Source organism: Manacus candei, unplaced genomic scaffold (genome assembly GCF_025592945.1).
Source record: "Manacus candei isolate 608988 ecotype Guabito, Panama unplaced genomic scaffold, ASM2559294v1 h1tg000026l, whole genome shotgun sequence".
Lineage (NCBI taxonomy): Eukaryota > Metazoa > Chordata > Aves > Passeriformes > Pipridae > Manacus > Manacus candei.
In genome coordinates, this window is record NW_026138074.1 from 1,031,701 (window position 1) to 1,049,076 (window position 17,376).

Sequence of the window (17,376 nt, forward strand, 5' to 3'; positions counted from 1 at the left end):
ATGTTTTTCATATTTGACTTCTGGCCACAATGTGCACGCTGGCAAGAATTTGAATTTTGATTTCATTAGCCTGGTTTTGTGAAGTGCTTTAACATCTAATTTCACCTTGAATGTGTATTGTGGTACTGTCTTCCTGACTGACTGCCACAGCTATTTTATATTAGTATGTGGCTAACCTCGTTGTCAAGAATCTTTTCTAGTGCCTTATTTAACTTCCTTTTCTGCAAGTTCCTGCTGCCAGCAAATGTTGGTAAATAAACCGTAGTCTGTAATTAGCAACTCCGAAAAATATCTTTATTCATTACTGCTTTTTGTATCTTTCTGATTTCTCTTTGGTTTTAATTTATGGACGTTTTCACAGACGAAATAGGTTAAAACTAAACAAAATCACAGATTTTTTCCATCTGCCCAAATATATTGTTCAAATATTTTTGATATATTTTTGACAGAACAACTGATAATGTGGCATTAATTTTTGCAGTGGTGATTTGTTATTCTATGGTTCATTTTTAACAGACTTAGTCAAGATAAAAAAACCACAAACATAAATATGGTGACAAGTAAATTTTTTAAGATTCAGATTTCACTTCTGATTCTTTTCTGTAGTTTCTTTGTCCCCCAAACCCCAGTGAAATCTTATGTTCCTGGAATGAAAAGTGCTATTAATAAAGACCTCTATTCTTTCAGTGTTTGCAAGAGGTGTATTCGGAAAATGGACCATCACTGCCCATGGGTCAATAACTGTGTAGGAGAGAATAACCAGAAGTACTTTGTACTGTTTACAGTAAGTATTTTGCAAGTGATGCTTGAGGCTGTCCAGTGGGAAGGACTGAAATGCAGCGTGTAGTCTGTGAGGCAGCTCCCAAAGCTGGCTTTCTTTTCCTTCCTGTTTTGGAAGAACTTTACAGGGAGCTGCTGCAGACTTCTGTTTCACTAGTTAGGGAACACACCCACCCACTCACCCACACAGACCCATCCACCCACAGCAATGGGAAAAAACATCATGGGAAGTATTTTCAAGGTTTTTTTGAGGTTTCTTTTGGCAGTTGTTGAGCATCTATATTGTAATGGGAGTGGTTTATTGTGGCATTGAGCTTTTTGATGCATGGGCCATCCTTTTACTGTGGCTGGTAGGGTCCCAGGGTGTATATAGGGCTCCTAAGCTTTATGGTTGTATGAGTACCTGTGTGGGATCATGTAATAAGAGCTGTTGCTACATCTTAAGCGAGGAGTGGGAAGTCTGCATCCCCTTTGGCAAGAATTATCCACCTTTTAATTGCAAGGGGTTTATTTTTGTACTTGAAAACCAAGGAGGTGTTTGACTTTTTGTACTATATCTGTAGCATGAGTAAGAAAACAGCAGTGCACACTTGAATGCTGCATATTTCTGGAAGGGTTGAAATGTGTTTCATCAGAGCAAACTGTGAATATCCCGTGGGAGTAGTGTGAACATTACAAGGCTGACTTTCAGTGATGCTCTGTTTTATTAATAAATCTTTTGAGACATCTGCAGGTTTGAGGAAGACTGTTCTCATATTACCAAGTAACAAGGGGGAGATTTTCAGTTAAATGGAAAGGCTTAGTGTTCTGTGCTGTGGTTTGCTAGGATGTGGATTACAGAACAAAATTAATCCCGTTTCTTTCCTTTGAGCAAGGTTGTTTTTTCACCTTGAGTGAGCTAGGTGTTTTAGTCCTATCAAAAGGATTTCAGTTTCTATTAAAACTTGACATCTACTTTCAAGCAGACTATATTAAACACTTAATGGAGTTGAGAGAAACAAACTAAGGGTTGCTGGTTTTGTTCTTGAGACCTGAGGAAGTGAAAGAATGGCAGCATACTGAACTGGAAAAAAAAATATTCCCCTATTGCCTTTTACTGCTTCCACAGGGATTTCTTTTAACAAAATCTCTCTCACTTCTAGTATCTGCTGACCTTTGTCAGAGTTTGTACGTTCAGGAGAGTCATATTTTTAGTCCTGTCTTGGTAAATTGTAATGTATGTGTAGTACTGCATATAGTTTCTGTTATAACTTTTTGTTACATACACTTTCTGTTACAAAGCTAAGACCTAGTTTAAAACAAAAAGTATTTACTACCAAGTATTAAAGCCAGAGAGAAATTTTCCATGCAAACATCTGCCTCAGGGAAAGCGCTTATTAAACAAATACATCATTTTTCTGAACTCAAGCTGGAAAACAGATAAAGTGCATTTTCTGCTTAAAACAAATTAACTGTTGTTTCTCTGGGAGACTACAGGGCTCTCAAGAGCAAGGATGTAAGCTTTGACAATGTGATACCTAGATGTCAGTGTTACTGTTCTCTGAAAGTTGTGTTGTACATAGGGGAGATAAGGACACTAGACTGAGTGGAAGGCCACTCTGGGACAGGGGATGCTGAGTTTGGTATCCAGCTGGCTTTGAACTCAGCAGTCTCCCTCATATTTGCTCAGAGCTGTTAGTAAGGCCAGAATGAGTCTGTGTAGTCTTGGTGTTTGCCAGCTTCATGGTGCTTGTTTAGGGGAGATGGAAGAGTTTGATCGTTTTTGGAGTTGTTTGTGGTTTGGTTTTGTTTTGAAACATTAGCACTTTGCTTTTTTTGAAGTATTGGGAAGATGTAGCATTTTGGTCTTTAAACTCACCTGGTACCTATATTACATCCTTTATTTTTCAGATGTATATAGCACTGATTTCCCTGCATGCTTTAATCATGGTGGGATTTCACTTCTTGTATTGCTTTGAAGAAGACTGGACAAGTGAGTACTAACAAAATACCTCATTAAGTTATCAGATTAGTTTTTGAGTAAGAACTTATAATGTAGTTTGCTTGTTTCAGAAGAATGCTGTCAGGGCTCTACTGTACTATCTCTTTTTAAATTTTTTTTAATGATCAATCCTGGAACTTTATAATTCTTTTTGACCTGCTGGGATCTCTGTCCTGAAAAGTCCTGTTTCAACTTACACCTGATACTGCCTAGGAAAAAGCTGAGATGTAAAGACACCTAACAAGTATGTGTGCAATAACTTACTGTTGAAATGAACACAGCACTAATTTCCTGAATGCCAACACAAGACAAGAGGAATGCATATGCTTTTTTTAAAAGGGTAACGTGAATCATTCTTGCAAGACTGCCAGAAAAACATGCTAACTCAGATCCAAAAATCCACCCTCACAAGAACAAACAATTCCTTTCCAAAAAAAAAAAAAAGGGCAAACCAAAACCAGAACCCAAGCAGCTCAAAAAAGCCAAAATAAAAACTTCAGCCCTCACTCTGAATCAGCCAGTGAGTAAATTTTTATGAAGACAGTCTATATATGTTTTTAAAACCATAAACGGATATAGGAAATCCTCGAGGTAATGCTGAGTCAAACTGCAAGCTGTCAAAGAATGTGTGTGCAGATGTATGTGCTGCTTCTGAATTTTTTTGGAAAAGGATTAGGTTTTTTTTTCTTGGAATTTCAGTTGTGTTATTCAATATAATGACTGGTTTTAGTTTATACTATTGCAGAGGATATACGTATGAATTGAGTTTGACAAGGTTGTTCTGTGGTTCAAAACTTTGTAAAACAGCTGCCAGCTGTCACTGAGAACTGCATTTGACTACAGTGGCCAGGGCCATAAAGGGAAGGATACATCAAAAGGTAGTTTCCTTTACCCCCCTTCCTCAGAGCCTGTTTGTGTGGGGAAAGCACTTTCCCACCTGCCCCAGATTTAGGTGGCAGAAGAGAGCTGTTATGAGAGATGGATAGGTTGTTGCAGCTCCTTCCATTTGTGCAGATTGTGTTAGCCTCTGATTATGGTGTATTTGTTAAAGCTTAACAGCTCATGAGAAAAATACAGGCTTTTGGTGAGAGTCTTGGATTTTGAAAAAATCTGGAGATGTTCTGACATTTACAACACTCAACACTATGAGCTTGGCCCTATAACATTTTTCTTCCTCTTCCTTTCTTCTGCTTCTCTTTTGTATTTACCTTCTTGGTTTGGGTTTTTTTTTAGCTCTTGCTTGAGTTTGCAGTATAGATTATGAGGAAAAATAAGAATTTGGCTTAATCTGACCTTCTTTAGGTCACGGCTTAGAGCAGTTATGAAAGAAGGATACTCTGGTTTTAGGTTGTTGCTACATATCCTCATGTCCTGACTGCCAGCTTGAGATTTCTAATTGACTTTATCACTGTGGAAAATCTGTTAAGACTGAGGTTTAAGAGAGAAGCTACAGCTGAAATGGAGTAGAATAGAGTCCTAGTCAGTATGCTGGGGAAAAACTGAAATGGAAAAGCAAGTTGAAGTGTTGCAGGGTTTGTGTGGGGTTTTTTTTTTGTTTATTTGCTTGTCTGTTTGTTGTTGTTTTTTTTTTTTAATTGTGGGAGTGATCATTTTATGGTTGAATATCCTCAAGACTGTGAAAGCTTCCATGTGTACTTTTCTGGGAATGGTGACCATATAATTTATTTGTCAGTTTGAGTATGGAAAACTTGTGGCTTAGCAGGTGTTTTGCAGCTGCTGCATTACTTGATGTCTACCTTTCCAACTCTGTTGTTTTGTCTTCACAGAATGCAGTTCCTTCTCTCCACCGACTACGGTGATTCTTCTCATCCTCTTGTGTTTCGAGGCTCTCCTATTTCTTATCTTCACCTCAGTTATGTTTGGGACCCAAGTACACTCCATCTGCACCGATGAAACGGTGAGTGTCTCACACCCTCTCTCCTTTACCTTGTCTCTCTCACCATTTGTAGAAACAGTGAAGGGTTACAGGTTTTTACCTCATTGCACAGAAGGTTCATGCACCCCTTGAGGAAAGATCCAGTGTAATAAACTGAGCTATCACAGTGCTGGATTGTGGTCCCTGAAGGTTACTGTGGGAAGTAGTGTATGCCTAGGTATTGGCTGGGGTGCTGTTTTGATAGTACCTGCAATAAAGTAGGTATTGGTAACTGGGATTACTCTGTAGAGAGTGTTTTTCCCTATGGATTCAAGAACCTCTTTCTCTTTGCTTTTTCATTGGTATTGTCTGAAACTCAGCTGTGCTCTGATTGTCACTATTTACAGGTTAATGTACTGGAAAGCCAAGATGAGTAGGTGGGGGAGGGATACATATACACAAACACACAGAGACTTCTTTTAGCCTGGAAGATTTTCTAGTTTTGGCTACTTATTAAATAGTTCAAAAACTCTTGCCAGATGGAAAAAGAAAAGGGAGTGGAGTAGGCTCATGTAAGCCTGCTGGTTACAGTCTGCTGGAAAGCCATCAAATCATCCCCAATTCAAGGGTGGCATAGTAGAGGTTACATAGCAGTGTTGCAGCCCATCCTGTATCCCTGCATTTTCCCACTTCTGTAAAGATGGAGCTGGTGACTCCTGGGTGTGTTCCCACACTTGTGAATACTTCTAGTCTTCACCAAGCACGCTCAGATATAATTGAATTGACTGGTGTGGTTGGAGAGAAGTGATAGTCTTAAAAGAGTGACAGCTCTTCTTTCCTCCCCTGCCTCCTTTAGGTTTCTTTCCCCTTGATTGCCCATGGCCAGTGGAAGCTAGAATAGGTATATTTGCTGCCACTGGAGAGCTGTGATTGGCGTCATATGCTGTAAGAGCCCATTGCTCCCACGTTTTTTTTTTGCAGTGCTTTTTTTTAATGCTTGGCTTCTGCAAGAGGCTGATGTTCCACCTGTGGCTCTTCTATGTTCAGAGGAAGACTTCATTGTTCTTTCTGATGGGGAGCCCCAGGAAGAAATACAGTGTTCTACAGATTCTGCTGAGCTTGAGTTTATCAATAAGTGTGTAAATTAGCAATGCTACCTGTGAAATTATCATTTGAATTTCTCTGTCTTTGAAACCTGTCAAGAATTTTTAGAAGCTGCTTCCTACAGCAGGGCAACCAAATAAGTTGCCCAGATTTTCCCTTTCCCTCTAATTCTGGGGACTTATAGATGTTAAAGGAACAATGCAACAATCTAAAATAAAAAATAAGTGAAATATGGTCTCCCCCTGTTGGGTTGTGTGTTTTCATTTTTGTTTTCTTTTTCGAATATGTACCCACAAAGGATTTAGCTCTGTGGAATGTCTCATTGTTGATTTGCTAGCATTGAGCTAGCTGTGTCTGGCAAACAATCTGTTTTGAGCAGAGGAATATTTCCAGGTGAAATTCTTCTTGTTGTGCTCTCTTGCTGTGTTTTACTTCACATTTTAGACAGCAGGGCTGTGTCTTACCCTTTTTTCACCTTTCTCTTCCAATCACTGGGAGACATCATTCCTTATCTTGAGAATGCTGTCCCACCAAGATGGTTCCTTTCTGCCTGAAGGGACCCAGAGCCCTGGTATTTTGCTCTTGTCTCTGGAGGTGGCATTTACCAGGGATCAGCACAACTCCTGCAGTTGACCCATGCTGTGTTCTTCAGAGCTCCTAGCACCGGTAATTTGAGACACAAAGATGTGTTGCAATGCGTTAATTCATAGCATGGGAGAGACATGTAGGTCAGGAGAAACCTTACCTTGCAAAAGGTGCAGAGTTAAAGAACAGAGTCATCTGCCTGCTGCTACCCGTGGAAGAGTAATGCTCTACAGTGACTGCACTTGTTCATTTTGCTTCTGTGGCAGCCAGGCATATATGGCTTTCCTGAAAGACCAAATTCACTCTGTGGGTTTTAGACACAATGTGGAATTTTTAATTTTTTTTTTAATGTTTTACTAGTGAATGTTTCAACTGATTGCTTGATGGCTTATTTTTGTTCTGCCTCTAACCTTTACTAAACGATGCCAATGATTTCTTCGAATCAGTGTCTTATTTAACCCTTTCTCCCTGCTGTCAGCCCATGCATGTTTTAGCAGTGATTCTAATGACATACAAAGAGACAAGAGGTAGACTCAGCTACACTGAGCCATGGGCACTTCCTGAACTTGCTTGGTGAATCTGGGAGCATTACAGAGATTATCTTTGGGTTTGTGGGGTTTTTTGTTTTGTTTTGGTTTGGTTTGGTTTTTTTGTCTGCAAGCTTATAATGGATTCTTCTAAAACTTTTCCATCTGGTTAGCACATGATGCGTTCAGCCATTAAAGCACATACTTTTTGTTTGGTTTTAAGTGGTGGGTTTTTTTTTATTTGACATCACAGACGATTGGATGTCAGGTCTTAAAATGTTTCTGAAGTATCTAGGACTGAACAAATTGAAAGTAATTTTATTTCCAATGAACGATCTACAGCCTTAATATTTTTTAATATAAAGCAGTGAGAAGAAAAGGAAAGGCAATACAGGTACATTTGTATTTTCTTACACCATCCTTTGGATAAGGGGTAACTGAGAGTAGACTTCTCCCCGAATCCAGAACTACAAAACCTGAGTATTTGACTGAAAATGTGATATTTCTGTTTTCAGGGAATAGAACAGTTGAAAAAGGAAGAGAGAAGATGGGCTAAAAAAACAAAATGGATGAACATGAAAGCAGTATTTGGCCATCCGTTCTCTATAGCATGGCTTAGCCCATTCGCAACACCAGACCAAGGAAAAGCAGACCCGTACCAGTATGTGGTCTGAGGAATTCTTGACCAGCATTTCCACTAAAATAGAAACATATTACAGCACTACTGTTACAAATTTTCCATGAATGTTTAAAACAAAAAGCAAAATGAACTTTTTTATGTCTATTAAATGGCTGATAATTGCAGAGAAAAAAAAGCCCTGTATTCCACCATTTTAGATAATTCTATATCTCTGGCTGAAACTGCTGCTGCTTTTCTTTTTCTTTTTCTTTTTTTTCTTTTTTTTTTTTATCACATTAACTTTACTGGCATTTGTTTCTCTCTGCTTTCTGTATGGCATAACTAATGTGAAGGGGATCCTCTCTTCTCTGTTATGACCCACCTCTTCTGAATAGATTCTCATGCTGTCTCCTGACTGTGATGAGCTCTGTGGATGACATGTGAGTGCCAACAGCCCTACACAGACACCTTTGGACTTCCTGAAGGAGCATGTTGCTCTTTCACAAGTGAACTTAAACAGGGAAGCAGATACTTCGTGTACCAAAAGGTGCAAGACAAGAAGGCAACACAGCAAAAAAGCCAGTTGACCTGGTGATTGCATACAGTTAAAGTACTTGAAGGTTGCCAACACCAATTCCCACCCCACACTCTTTTTTCCTTCCAGCCACAGAACTGATTCCATCTTTCTGGCATTATTTTGTCTGTTCCCTCCCTAGTGTGCAGGAAATTGTTGCCCTTTTAGGATAACTGTGGCAGATTTAGAAGACTCTTTGGATTATTAAATGCCTTACACTTGCAGGAAAGGAAGAAAGCTAATTTTCAAGTGTTTAGAATAGCAGAATCATGTTCTTTGTGTGTGTTTGTCTTGGTAAATGACTTGATAGAGCAATGCCTGCTAAACAGTGTTAACGTGAAAAAAATGACATGATGCCCAGATTACTATAAAGACTCATATTGATGGGATGTGTAAGTATACCAGGGTGATTAATTCTATATTCTTAGCATTGCCCTGGTTTAGAGCTTTGTAAGTCTTTTCTGATATTTGTACATACGTGTGTGTGTGTGTGTGTAAATGCACACACATATATGTGTGTTTTAAATTGGGAAATGTTTATGATAAGGAGCATGCATGCTGTTATGAACTGTGTGGTGATGGAAGTGGGAGGGACAGAAGGCATTCCAAAAACGGGTAAAGCTAAACCATTCATAACTACAACTGACATCTTGTGTTCTGGCAGGAATTTTTTTATATTTTTGGATTGTGACTCCCATGGGCTCATCAGATGAATTGCAGACAAAGGAAGTATACAAATCAGCTGTGTCTATGACTTCCAAGGAATCTTTTCTTTCCTTGGTTTAAAATAAAATGGTATTTTTTTGGAAACTAACCTGTTTAGACTGCTTCAAAGCCACGGGGAAAGGGAGGGAGATTGGGGAAGGAGAAATTTAATGGATGTCTCATTTTGGAAGTAGTGTGAATGCTGCATCTTTTCAATCTGTCAATGCTTCCATATGGAAAACAAATGCAATAAAACTTTTGCAAAAACTTGTTTGCTGTTCTTTCTTTCTTTGCTTCAAATGTTGGGAAAAATCTGTAATGGTTTTCTGAACTTTCACTTCCATTTGTGAGCAGGCAGAAGCATACAAAAGTCAATTAACTAAGTGATCGGCTTTTAAGTTTAAAAATGAGTTAATTGGTAATACACTGACCTGTTAATCAGGGGGTTTATGTCTCCACTTGGGAGAGGTTGTAACTCTGATTTTAGTTTGCAATGGTGTTTCTCAGAGAATCCTCCCAGCTTAAAAATTAAGGGCTGGATCTTTGGCCAGGGTCAGTTCAGCCAGTGAGGCACGTGTGCGTGGTAACTTGAACTGGTAGAGAATCCGGCCCTCAATATATCTGATGCAAAATCAGATATATTGAAGGGAGAGGCTTTAGTGACTTAGGCAATTAACTAATGAATGCATCTCTTAGTTCAGTTCACTGCTTTAAAAATTTCTTCAGTTATAAATTCTACATTCCTGTTTGGCTTTATTTTAATTAACCTTGTTGGTTATGCATCTTGGAGGAAGATTGGTTATGCTGTTCTGGCATTTTGACCACTGTGGAAAAATGTGTAACTACCAAGTTTTTCTTGTTTCAAACAAATGCAAATTGTTTAACAGCATTATGCAGTATTGATGTTTTCAGTCAAACTGTTTTTTTTTTAAATGAGGCATCATCACAGAAATGCCATTGGTACCTGTCAGGTGTGTGTGTGGCAGTAACTGAGGGTCCTCAGTTTTACTTGAGCTGTGCAACTTGATGGTACAATTTGAATGATACTAAATGGGAGTCAGTATTAATATGAGAAAGACAAATTGGTTTGCTTCTGTAAAGTATTTTCTTGGGCAGGACAACCCATTTCCAGGTGCTTGTTCTGTTTTAGCTTGACCAAGAGAAATTGAAATCAAACTCAAATCGGGGTGCTTCTGTATTGGAAAGCTAAGTGGTACTCCAAGCAGAAATAAGTGCAAGGAAGTGCTGTAAGAAAAAGTCTGCCTTAATCATGATTTCCGATGACAATGCTTTCAGTGTCTTAACCATCAAATTGTCACAGTGCTTGTCTTTTCATTTTGCTCTTTCATATTTTGAAGGTGCATTAAAAGACATTAATGCATTGCTTCTAACATGCAAGAGCTGCCCCGCAGATCGTTTCTGGGTCAGGCGACGCAGCCCACCATCCTCTGGCACTGGACAGGAGCAGATACTGAGGGCAATAGTGGGGGAAACAGGGTATATCCTCCAGCATCATAGTGGCCACAGGTCAACCTTATCTTACTGTCCCCATGTTTGCAGTGATGTACCTCTTACTGAAGTGGGAGTGTCCAGTATTTTATATTTCTTGGTTTATGTCTTTTTTTCAGTATTGGTTCAAAATTATATAACTTAGAATAGTGAAAGACCATGATGCATTATGGGAAAGATAAACAGGTGTTGGTTTAATTCGATATACAAAATTCCCACTTTCTAAAGTAATGGTGAGAGATTTTATGTAAATATAATATATATATATTTAAATTAAGTTCCATTAAATAGTGACAAAATGTCTTCAACAGCTGTGCTTTCCCTCCATCCTCTTAAATTCTTTTTAAGGCATAACCTCACACCCTACTGACCATGTGGCTGGCAGCCAAATTAGATCAAGATACAATTATAAAACTTGTGCTTATTTTGAATACGTGCTTTGAAGGGATTAGTGAGGTCAGGCTGAGAGAGAGAAAGTATGCCCCTCCCTGCTCTGATGAAGTGCTGCCTAATTGGCATTAGCACAGCCTCAGCCTGACCTTGCTTATCTCCTTGGTTAGCAGATGCTGTGCGGAGCAGGTGAGCGATGTTTTTTTTGGGAGGAAAGGAGGGGTTGCTGCCCAGAAGTGTTCCAAATCTGTATTCCCAATCTAGATGGCAGCAGGGATCGAAACAGATTAAGCACGTGATTGAGGGCAGGGTTAAAGCTTGTGCTGCCAGGGAAGGGTTTAAATGCTTGGTGTCTGTCTCTCCTCCTGCTCTGTGCTACTTGTTTTCCTTCTCTCTAGATACTCACACAGTAAGTGCTGCAGTCGTGGTGCCAGTTTGTTACTAATGCATGGGAAGTTTCTGCAGTTCACTAAGGAACAGCCAACAAGCAAAGGTGGTCTTCTGCTTTCAGCTGCTAAAGCCTCTGCCTCCCGGTTGCACAGCCACTGGGTGCTGGAAATGGAGTATCCTGGAGGAAGAGCACATGGTAGTGCTAAAACGCTCTGCTGTGTACTAGCACTGCTCCTCTCCCAGCTTGCCCAGCAGGGAGGTAAGGTCGGGCCATGGCTGCAGCAGCACCAAGTGTGGTATCCCAAGAGACCAGAGGCTGCAAGGGATTTTTCCCTGGAGCTCTTGAAACTGTACATTTGCAAGCTTGGGAGCAGAGCGAGGGGCTGCAGGCCTGTGCTTAGCATTCAAAGTCCTTCAGGGCTTGACTTTTTCCTAAAATTGCAACCCTGAAGAATTCCTATTTGGTGTCGTGTCATTCCTTTCTTCACATTCACTGCTGGGTTTCTCCTAAGTCAGCACAGAGAAACGGGGCATGAATGAAGCTCAAAAAAGCTTTGCACGTAGTGCTTCAATTTATGGTGTGTTTTCTCCTGGGTCTGCTCATGCTGACTCAATGTTATTGCAAAACTGGGCTGCTGCTATGGTGTTATTTGTAAGGCTGACTGTGAGTGCAGCTGTGCTGCTTGAGCTCCTGCGTGTATTTGTTTCCCCCCACTGCAAAGCTTTGAATGTAGTGTGTCGTTAAGAAAAATCTGTAGAATTAGGACGTGACAAGTGTATCGTTCATCCAGCTCTTCTAATACCCTTCTTTCATACAGTTTTAACTGAATTTGCTCGTTTTTTCCCTTTCCTTGAGTTTCTCAGAACTGGGATCCAGTGTTCTCGCTTCTCTAAGAACAGACTTTCTGTGGTCATTTGTATGTCATTGTGAGTGTATCCTACCCAGCTGCAGATCTGACTCCTCTCTTACATGATACAGAAGATGTGCATAAAAAATTGTGCCCTGTTTCACACTGGTAGCCTTAAAAAAATATATTAAGAAAATAAATTTTAGTTCTTTATTTCTACATGGAAAAGGCTACCAAGGAAAAAATGTTGCTGCCCAGATTTGCTGTATCTGTTCTTTAAGTACAATGAAAATGTTTGCTTTACTAAAAGCAATGTTCTTGGAGGGAGAATGAATCAGAATATTGACTGACTAAGGTTCCAGTCCTTTTTTTAAGCCTCCACTTCCACCTGTACAGAATTTCTCACCTTCCAGTGAGCTATCTGGCTTGCATTGTGATTTTTTTTTGACAATTTGGTAAATGGAAATTGTGTTCTTAAATATTTGCTCTTAACTGGGACAGAGCAAGCTTCTAGGTGTGGCACTGGTAAATTCCTGATTCCTGGAAAAAGGTGCAGTATTTTGCCTGTATCTAAGCTATTTCAAAAATACCCACATAAGGTGAAACTCTTAAGTTCTAACTGTATTTTGTCTCTCCTTGGAGGTATTCAAAAAGCCGTGTGAGAAGAGATCCATGTTTCCCAAAAGGCTGGCTTTTCAGGAGCCGTCTCTGTACTGTAGGCATCCATAGCAACTGATGCCAAAATATGTCCACAAGATTCAGATTGTTTAGGGTTTTGTTGTTAAATTCAGAGATGAAACTCTCACTAATGCAAGATGTCTGTCTTCATTGTTAACCCGAACTCAAATAGCATCAATCTGGCTATAGATAGGCAGTTCTGTGTGTGCTACAATGCCCAAATACCTGCTATAAATGTGAGACGACCCTGAAGTCTTCTCTTCTTGCAGGGTATTGAGCGACTTAAAAATCAGAAGCCAACCTGGGAGAAGATCAGCGGCTGGGAAGGAATGAAGCTGGCATTCGGCGGTACCTTCTCTTTGGGTTGGTTCAACCCTTTTTCAAACCTGAACTGCGAGAGGCCGGCACCGGCTGAAGCGGTGGCAGCAGCTCCTGCGTCTGAAATACTGACCCAAGAAGAAATCGAGCAGTTTCTCGCTCGAGACGTTGCCATCCAGATACATGAATAAGCAAAGCATCCTCCACGATGCCAGGAGAAGCTTTCAGGTGTTTTTTTTTTTTTTTAATAACTTTTCGTCCTGGAGATTTAAGGTGTTGTTTTTTAGCATAGTTTTGGTGCATTAAAAAATTCAGGACCGTTTGTCTGGAAGCTGGGTACAGCACTAGCGGAAGCAATGCAAATCTCCAGAGAGAGCTTTATAAGTGAGGAGGTTCATAAGCTCTTTTTCAGACCTGTTCCAGCTGCTTTATTGAGCTTTTCTTACATGGCCTTTAAGGACAGTTTATAATTGTCAGATAGAATGGTTCCAGTTCCCAGAAATGTGGAAGTCTGGTTAACTAGGGTGTCTGGTTAATCTTTGTTCTTACAGCCTTTTGGAGGACTAAATGTGTGATGGCAAGATTAGCCCAGCTCTGAAAGTTTTTGTGAAAAACGCATCCTGTTTAGCCCATCTCATCATATGGATGCTGCTTATGGGTTATGAAAGTTGCTGGTGTGCAGGTCTTAGCAGAGGTGGGATACAGGGTTATGGATGCAGCAGATGGATGAGCTCGCCCTGGGTGTAATTCCTTTGGGCTCTGAAGTATCGCCAGGGGTAAATTTTTACCCTCTGTGCTTATGGGACTGCCCAAGACTGGTGGTGCTTGTCAGAGCTGGTGGGCTTGTGGTGGTGCCAGGCTGGCCAGGAGCATTCGCCTGTGGCAAGTGCAGCCAAGAACAGGCAAATGTCGGCCCTGCCATTGAACTTTTACCCCGGTTTGTTTGCACACAAGATGTGTGGAGCAGGAGCTGCCTGGCCAACCTCTGCAGCCCAGAAAGCAGACAAATTGTCTAGGCCAGGTACCGGGGCTATTTCTGCAGTCAGAGAGAGAGAGAGAGGAACACCCTGCTGATGGAGGTACTGCCATCTCTCCATTTGACTTGTCTAATTTAGATGTCTCTCTTTTTTTTCTTTTCTTGATAGCTAGAGTTAGTTGAGAATGAATAGTGCCTCTTAATCTTACTGTGGTTTAACGTTGTCCTAACAGTACATGCCACTGCACAGGGTTTCATTACTCTAATTTTGCAGCAAGCTCCTGGTGAATTCTGTAGAAGGAACATACATCTCTCAAGGAAGGCATCACTGCAGGTGGCAGTAGTTGCAGCAAAGTCATGCAGAGGAGTTGCTAGGCCCTGTATTCAGATGCACTACAAACACTTGGCATCCTCCAGATGTCAGGGTAATTTTAATTTAGACTGTTTTTCAAGTGTTTGGGGGTTTTTCCCTTCTGCCATATCCCTTAGCTCAGTTGTCATTAGATACGTGTTCCTGGTTTTCCTACCACAGAACATGCTTGATTTTATCTCCTCTTCCCCTGTAACATGGACCAAAGATAACTGCTTCCTCTCAAAAGTAAGAGAAAGGAGGTTTTGGGATGAAAGCATGGTATTGTGAAAGACCTATATGAAATTTTATTATTTATAGGAGTGATATCAAATGGAATTTATGCAGGATTTTTAAAAACATTTTTACCCCAAAAAAGCATCTTAGGATGTATTAATGATGTGACATTCAGGGCTGCTGTGGAGGGATGAGATTCTCTCCTGGACTTGTCCTCTGCCTTTTTCTGGCAAAGGTACTGGAAACAAACGGAGTGCCTTGACTGTTTAAGAACACAGTTTGTTCTTGCTAAAATCCAGGGCGTATTTATGAACAGTTGTCCCATCCCCTCTTCCCTCTGGATGTCTGTCCTCTTTGTCAGTGAAAAATAGATCTAGAAAAAACCATTAGGAACTGTGTATTTATAACCTTTTGGGTAAAGGGAAGCACCCTGCATTTGAGGGGCAACGAGGTACCCTCTCATGTCATTTAGACATCAGGTCTTGAGTGTCTTTGCCCTGTGCAGCAGTGGGATACCGAGGGAAGAAGCTTTCCTACTTCTGTCAGCATCCCACAGGAAAGGGATGTCAGGGGCACACTCACATCTATAAGGGATTTTCTGTAGGGAGTAATGGGGATGTTGAAGGAGGAAGAGTAAGAGTGCCCTTTTTAGCTTGTGTTTTCTAATTTTGGCTTGCTGCTGTGCCTCTGCATCCAGTTAACATCCCTGCCTCTGGTGCTGTGTCTGCAGTGGGAATGGTGATACAGGGAGAAACTAGATAATGGCTGAAAATCACCTTGAGGCAGGTATATGGGAACATCAGCTTGGGAGAGACCCCCATGTCCTGCATTTCTCAGGACACAGATGCCACTAACGTGGTTTTGGGTAGGCATGGATGCAGGCAGCATATTTTCTTCTCCACTCTCAAACCTGGTTCACCTCATCATGAGAACCGGAGTCCTTTGCTTCTGTTTCCCACCTCTTGTATTGTTCCTCAGGTACTGGCATTTCTGGAAAAATGGTGTGAAGAGGAGGGTGAGAGCCAGAACAGCCGTCTCCCCTCCTCAAATTACAGTTTGAGTGAGAGATAGGGACATGTCCCTGTGCCTTATGCAGAGCATGGACAACCAGCCCAGCCCCAGCTCTGGTGCCCCCACGACCTGGTGGGGTGATTTCTTATGTCCAACACATCAGTTCTGGTGTTTCTTGGCTGTCAGTCCCCCTTGTCCTCCTCTTCTTTCTCCCCTCCCAAAGTCTCAGTACCCCTTGGTGTATCTCCTCTGTCTCAGTGTAGTGTGACAACTGTCAGAAGTCACAGAAGTCTTCAAAAGTTGGAAAAATCTGTTTTATCCACATCTTTAGTATAAACCTCCTTCTTTGATGATTTATGTGGTCGCTTGAGACCAAACATGATTTTCATGAAGTTGAAACCAAACCCTCCATTTTCCTTTCCTTTGCTCCATGCTGCAATAGGTTTGTCTTGCCCCTTGTTTAATCATACCTTCATCTTCAAGCCATGCTGCTGTAGTCCCATCTGGGTTCTGGCTGGACCTTGCTAGGTCCCAGGGAAGGCTCTCCTGGAAATGATGCTTGTGGTGGGGGGCTGGGGAGGATGCTGCCTCTGCACTGCTCAGTGTGGGACATGGTCTACTGGCAATCCCATCACTGCTCTGATGTGAGGTGTTAATATGTGATGGACAGTGCCATGTCAGACGTGGAAAGTGTTCTTGTACTTCTTACCTGGTGTCTTCTACAGCAGGTTTTCTATGCAAGTAAAGAATTTACATCTCTTAAAAATATTTTTTGCTGTTTGTAACTCCTTTTCATGCCTCCAGTTGCTATTGTATTTACTAAAGAACTAATACTTCATCTGCCAAGGATCACCTGCTCCTCCCTACACTATGGACACGATGCACATGGACCCTGCACCCACTCTGCCTGCAGAGAGGAGCTCCCACTCTGCTGTGCCACCACAGGAGATGGCTTCTTGGGGACCCAGTGCTGCTGTGGGGCACCAGAACACCGTGAGCAGAGGGGCAGCAGGGGTCAGGGCAACCTGACCCCCTTCTGTGGCCCAGCAGCCACCTCTGAAACACAAGAGAGGGGTTAAAACTTTCTTTTTTGCCCTTCCTTTTTTTTTCCTCCTCCCTTTTTATGGGGTGGCACATAATCTGATGTAGTCACCATTTCTTTTTCCCACTCTGTGGCCTTAATGCTCGAGCATTTGCCTTTTAAATAAACAAATAAATAACCCCCTATGTTACTGTGTGACTTAATTTTCTCTTTACTCATGGAAATACTGGAAACCCCAGTGTCAGACTGCTGCTGGCCATGCTGTGGTGATGCTGTGGGGCAGGACAATCCCTTGCTAAAAGTGGGCTCGGGGGTTGCTGGAATGTGCAGTGCAGTGGTGGGCTCCAGCTGTGCACAGCTGTTGCCTTCTGTGTGACAGTGGCTGGAAGAACTCCAGATGTACATTGCCATCAAGGTTCTACCTGTAATCCAGCAGCATTCAGGGTGGAAGGGGAAGAGCAGGGGTTGTACATTTCTAGGGAAGCACTGGTAATGCAGCTGGAGATGGTACTTCTTCCAAAAATGCCTGAAAACCCCCAAAAGAGGTGGCATGGGAAGAAATGTATGAAAAATGGTGTTTGGGGTGACTGTGCCAGGTTTGCCCTTTCTGTGCTCTAAAGGCAAGAAAAGGTGCATGCCAGTACATTCTCCAGATGGTTAGCTAGGAGGGAGAGGGAATCACCCAGGAGGGATTTGCTTAAAATGTTCCTTGAGCTACACAGCAGCCCATGGTGCAGTGAGGTCCCTGGGAGGTCCCATGGAGGACCACAGCACTGCTGGCCCTTGCCCCAGGCTCACACCCATCGTTGTCTGAAGCTGGCACCATCACAAGCTCTGATCCTTAGCAGGGGGTGAGTTTGGAGCTATCCCAGTGTGG

The 17,376-nt window shown here is 41.6% G+C and overlaps 1 protein-coding gene across 7 annotated transcripts in view; it reads left to right on the forward strand.

Annotated features, from left to right (window-relative positions):
• The window catches only part of ZDHHC3 (zinc finger DHHC-type palmitoyltransferase 3), a 37,271-nt gene extending 20,592 nt beyond the window's left edge, over window positions 1–16,679 (forward strand). For 4 of the 7 annotated variants that reach the window (XM_051789204.1, XM_051789203.1, XM_051789202.1 and 1 more), the window contains exons 4-8: window positions 688–784; window positions 2,671–2,752; window positions 4,549–4,679; window positions 12,836–13,112; window positions 16,305–16,679. In XM_051789204.1, coding sequence (XP_051645164.1) covers window positions 688–784; window positions 2,671–2,752; window positions 4,549–4,679; window positions 12,836–13,075 — 550 coding nt within the window. In that variant the 3' untranslated portion in view covers window positions 13,076–13,112; window positions 16,305–16,679. The other 3 variants (XM_051789207.1, XM_051789206.1, XM_051789208.1) reach the window with 3 other exon arrangements.
• The last annotated feature ends 697 nt before the right edge of the window (window positions 16,680–17,376 follow it).